This window comes from Teleopsis dalmanni, chromosome 2, assembly GCF_002237135.1.
Source record: "Teleopsis dalmanni isolate 2A chromosome 2, ASM223713v2, whole genome shotgun sequence".
In the NCBI taxonomy this organism is placed as follows: domain Eukaryota; kingdom Metazoa; phylum Arthropoda; class Insecta; order Diptera; family Diopsidae; genus Teleopsis; species Teleopsis dalmanni.
Genome location: NC_051847.1, coordinates 127750362 through 127755501, shown reverse-complemented (window position 1 = coordinate 127755501; position 5140 = coordinate 127750362). Strand labels below are relative to the sequence as shown.

The 5140-nt window shown below is 31.0% G+C and overlaps 1 protein-coding gene across 1 annotated transcript; it reads right to left on the bottom strand.

The window, feature by feature from the left end:
* Window positions 1–2975: 2975 nt before the first annotated feature.
* Window positions 2976–4801, bottom strand: LOC119675683 (cytochrome P450 CYP12A2-like; the record flags this gene model as incomplete). Its single annotated transcript, XM_038086890.1, has 4 exons — window positions 2976–3566; window positions 3725–4172; window positions 4232–4348; window positions 4416–4801. Coding segments are annotated over 4 exons (1542 nt in total), but the record flags the coding sequence as incomplete, so codon positions are not given.
* Window positions 4802–5140: the final 339 nt, after the last annotated feature.

Sequence of the window (5140 nt, the reverse complement as noted above, 5' to 3'; positions counted from 1 at the left end):
TAGCAGATGCTAACGGGTAAATAGACATATAGGAACAGACACTTTGCTAATATTTGTAATATACTGATAATTCATTTACATATTCCGTTAGAGAAATCTAATAATTCATTTATTTCATTACATTAAATTATTTAAATTTTTTAAATATAATAAAAATATTATAGAATCGAAAAAAAAATTAGTATATTAATTAGTAAATTCTGGAAGTGAAGTGCTCTCACCCATTACAATTCTATGGCAGTATTGCTCCCACTTTAAATTATGCCAGATAACAACTAAATTCATTCACTTAAAAATGCAATTGTGTTAAGGACTTTTATTATCTACATTTTTTCTCATTTAAAAGAGAAAACTAATTTGTATTCAAAAGCAATCTGTTTCATTTATTTTTTATGCAGTAATTTCGTAGCTTAAGTTGCAGCTTAATTTTTTCATTAGGATGTAGTTTTCCAAATCCTTTTTCGTTCTCTTCCTAAAAATATATTAAATGTACATTTTCCTTTAGATCCTAGGACTAGCAGTCTCATTTAATATTATGTCTTCTCTTCTTTCCTTCTTGCTACTATTAAAGCCACTTTGCTATGGAATTTATTTCACTTTGCCGTTTCTTAAGTTTCCTTTACACAAAAGCGATTCATTTAAACATTTGGTAAAATGAATCCAAAACACAGGCGAACAAATATTCTCAACACTTTCTATTTCTTCCCATTCTGCCTATTTTTCAAAAGATTGTATCTACTTTTTTGTAAAATTCGAAATTTTTTCCTGAAACTTTTTGAGATTAATGTCTGACTAAAATGAATTTCGTAACAAGTTGCGGCTTATTTTGTAGTGAAATGCACCTGCTTACCCTGGGAAGAGTGCCTTTATACTGAAACTTTACTTGGGGTTGGGATATAATTTAAAAATAAAATTAAGAAAAATCTCAATTTACGATTAAGCAAAAGCTACTCTGCTTTATTTATTTCCCGTTTCATATGTTGAACGAAATAAATTGTCTTTTACATATGTTTATTTTACACTTCTTAAGTGGAAGGGAAAGTGTAAACCTATTAATTTTAACCGGTGAAGAAAGCAAGGGTGTTCTAAGAATTGTTTTTTATCTTTAGAATTGATTTTCTTAAAGTTTTGCTTTTTTATTTAGAAATCTGTGGAAGGCAAAGTAAAGAATGCTTGAATAGTGACAGAATGAAAGACATCTCAGAAAGTTCATATATCATCAAATGAGTAGTAACAGAAATGTTATATGAGTTAAGCAGAAGGTAAAAAACTGACACAGACTTAACAACAAACAAATGTATTATAGTAGATATTACTCTTTCTCTTGTGGAATCAAGAAAAAAGGCTGAGGTTATCAATTTACATGAAAACATATTGTTGCTGTCTCCAACCGAACCTAATGATATGACCCGTTTTCAGGAAACCTGGATCCTAAGATTTTCCTGTTGCTATTCATTAAAGCAGTAAGTAGGAAAACGTCTACTTCAAAGTTACAAAAAGACAAAATTACAAAAAGATTCTTTAACTTGAAGTCTCCATAAGCCGAACATCATCTTTGCAAAATAGTACTTTGAGTTATTGAAGTTTGACTGTACAAACCGTTACTTCCTTATTAAATTCTTCTGTATAAAAAAGTTTGATATTCAGAAATATACTTATAAAAGTTTAATAGAAATCAACTATCCACATAAAAGTTTGTCCTTTATTTCGTATTACTGAACATCCATATAAGCTACGATGTCAGATATCTTCATATGACCGCAATATAGTAATAAGCCACCTCAATATATTGAATTTTGAAACAAATAGCTTGATAAATCATGTATTCAAAATATTTCTTCGAATTATGTTATAGGTACATTATAAAACTATCATATAAAACTGAATATAATTATTCAGAAACCATTTTTAATAAAGCAATAACTGTTATAATAAGTGGAGTTATGTCTTGTGGGATCCTTATAACCAATTTGAGATGTGCTGACAACACAATGAGAGACTGCTGTAAGAAAATGTGGTAATTTAAATTTAAATTGCAATAAAATACAATACATTACATATTATAGAAGGCAAAAGATATACAAGAACGACGAAATTGACGAAGAAATGGTTCATATATCACCTGAAAGTACCAGAAACCGCTTCATATTCGTAACTGGTTAACTTCTCCATAAAATTCTTTTTCATTTTATTTACGATTCTGTGATTTTAATGTTATTTATATCGCCATGCCAATCATATTTTTTTATAATATGATTATCCACATTGTACCTGGACGTGATGCAGCTTAATATTTAGTTCAACGCAAATCTTTTGTTTTCTGAATTCTTTCATGGAATCATAATAATTATAGTTGTATATGAATCTAAGTAATTCACCAGTTTTACTTAGGCCCAAATTATGACTGTCTTGAGACACCAGTGGTTTGGTGATGAAGGCAACCTCAAGCTAAATGAGCTGCTTGCATTACCAAGAGATGTAGTTACGCGAACGGAAGCCTCTCCAGCTTTAACTCAATAACGACAACTGAGAATATAAGGACGAAAAGGACCCAAGTAATTACGTGATCTACTTCGGCTAATCCTTCAGTTCAGTGGGGCCACTTGCTGGACGGTGCGCTGCCCAACGTCCCACCATAAGTTGACCCAAATTAAGGGTACTTTTGTTGCACTTTTATTTAATAGTTATTTTAATCGTTGCATCCCCTCTATCAGCAGTGCCTCGAAGTCGTATATATTGTTCTTGTTTGCCATTCACAAAACGAATATGCAACAAATATGCAATAACATGCAGGAAAAACCATGTGAACAGCCTCAGTAAAAAAATTTCTTCCTAAACCACTCTTAAGACAACAAACACACAAAAAATAAAAACGCATATATAACTAATCGAATATAAGTATTTTATCACAATAATTTATATATATATACAACATATTTAAATGTTTCCAAAAATCCCTTTAAATTATTAAATATTTAAACATCAGTAAATTTAAATCTCAATGGAATATTGGGTACATTAAAAAGCAATGGTTTAAATGCATTTTCAGTTGAGTGATTAAATTCTACTTTGAAGTTCCTTATTATCCGAGCCACGCCTAATTCAAGTTCCAACTCCACAATTCGCTTGCCAATACAAGCTCTGGGACCGAAACCAAATGGCAAATAAATAAAAGGATTTGTTGCCTTCATGGAAACAGGGCATTCTTTTGAATCTTGTTTGCTTTGTCTAATCCATCTTTCTGGTAAAAATTCATCTGCTTTTGGAAAATGTTTCTCATCTTTAACTAAGTTCTCAGCAAACATGAAGACCATTGTGCCTTTTGGCACCTGATAACCACTCAATACAGTATCATTTTGTGTTACACGTGCATTTCCAGCTCCTAATGGATAAAGTCTAAGTGATTCTTTAATACAGGCACGCATGTAGTTTAACTCATTATGTATGGCTTCAGTAAAGGGCGTATTTTTCTCCGGCATTAGTCGTAGTAATTCTTCACGTAATTTTTGTTGCTTTTCTGGATTCTTCGCTAAACACAACATAATTCCAGCAAAAGTGGTAGTAGTCTAAAATTGTAAAGAAATAATTAAAGACATATTGAAATAGGTAAATAAATTTTTATATATATATATATAAATATATATAAATATGTGTATAAATATTACAAAATAATTTTTTATTACAAATAAAAAATTGATAATGATATAATAAATAAACTAAATACCGTGTCGACGCCTGCCATCAACATATCCATCGCCATCACCATTGCTGTTCTTTTATCGATGCTGAGAAGTTTTTCCAAAACACTCTTCTCATGTTCTGTCTTCACTACACCGTTTTTACGATCTTCTTCCAAACGCTCTAGTGCGTTCTCTATGTACTTCAATGTTATATTCTGTACCTCGTCTAATATTTGCATTAATCGATTGAAATCTGGAGTTTTTATAATTTTCCAGACCGGCGGCTTAAATTCAAGTTGACCAGCCAAGTAGAAAAACTCAGTAATAATCTTAAAAAGTTTCCTAGCTCCCGGGTCATTGCGATTCGTTTTTATCAAACCAAGTTGTTTATCCAGTGCCACAACTGAAACTGATTCAAATGTCCAGCGATTTATTTCATCCTCGAAATTCGCAGGAACTTCCAGAGTTTGTGGATCACGGATTTCTCGAATTCTGTTTTTAACGAAAAGAAAAATTAAAATGCAATCAAATAATATAACTTATTTATGGACCTATCAACAAATTCAGAGTTAATTTTGCACATTTTATGTATATAAAATTTGGCATTTTTGGGCTGCATCAGTACCGGATTAACAGCTGAACGAAATGTTCCCCACTTTTCGCCTTTACTAAAAAAACAAAACAAGATAAACGGATATTCTTTTACTGCTGTTGCTCTTTACAGTGAATTCTTACGTTGATATTAAGCCATCTGTGCCTTGGAAGAAATCTACTCTATGTTTTTCACGATGGTATGCCAAAGTTTCAGAACCTGGACGATCTGGCCAAATACCTTCATTCCGGAAAACAGTTTCGAAATCAGCAGGATTGAATGTTAAAAGCATGGGTGGTCTACCAAATACCGCAGGCATTAAGCAAATGTCACCGTACTTATCATGAAATTTGTACATCATCTTGACGCTATTCAATTTATGGTAGTCTCCACCAGGTAGAAAGTTTCTTAAGAAGCGAAATGCTCTTTCATTAGGAATTTCATTGAAAGGACGTGCTTCCTGCCATTCCTTTTGAAACACATTTTCAGTGTTTATTTGTGTAGCTGCGCTGGTTTGAGAACGTATCTGTTATATATAAGGTGGAGTAGTTAATTATAAAGATTATTAAAAAATACAATAGAAATTGAATTACTACTTGTTGGTTGCATTTGATTGCAATACTATTTACTGCATATAATAGTATAAAAAATAATAACGATAAGATTATGATAATGTTTGTAATATAAATAATCATTGAAAAAAAAATGCACTGATAAAGCGATTCATTTATCATTTATGTCTTAAGTACATTATTTATATAAAAAGTACAACTACATATATGTCATGTAATCATAGTATTGTCACTACTATTTTTTTAAATGAATAAAGTACATTTCTGATTTAAAGCAGAATGTCAAAAATACTTTA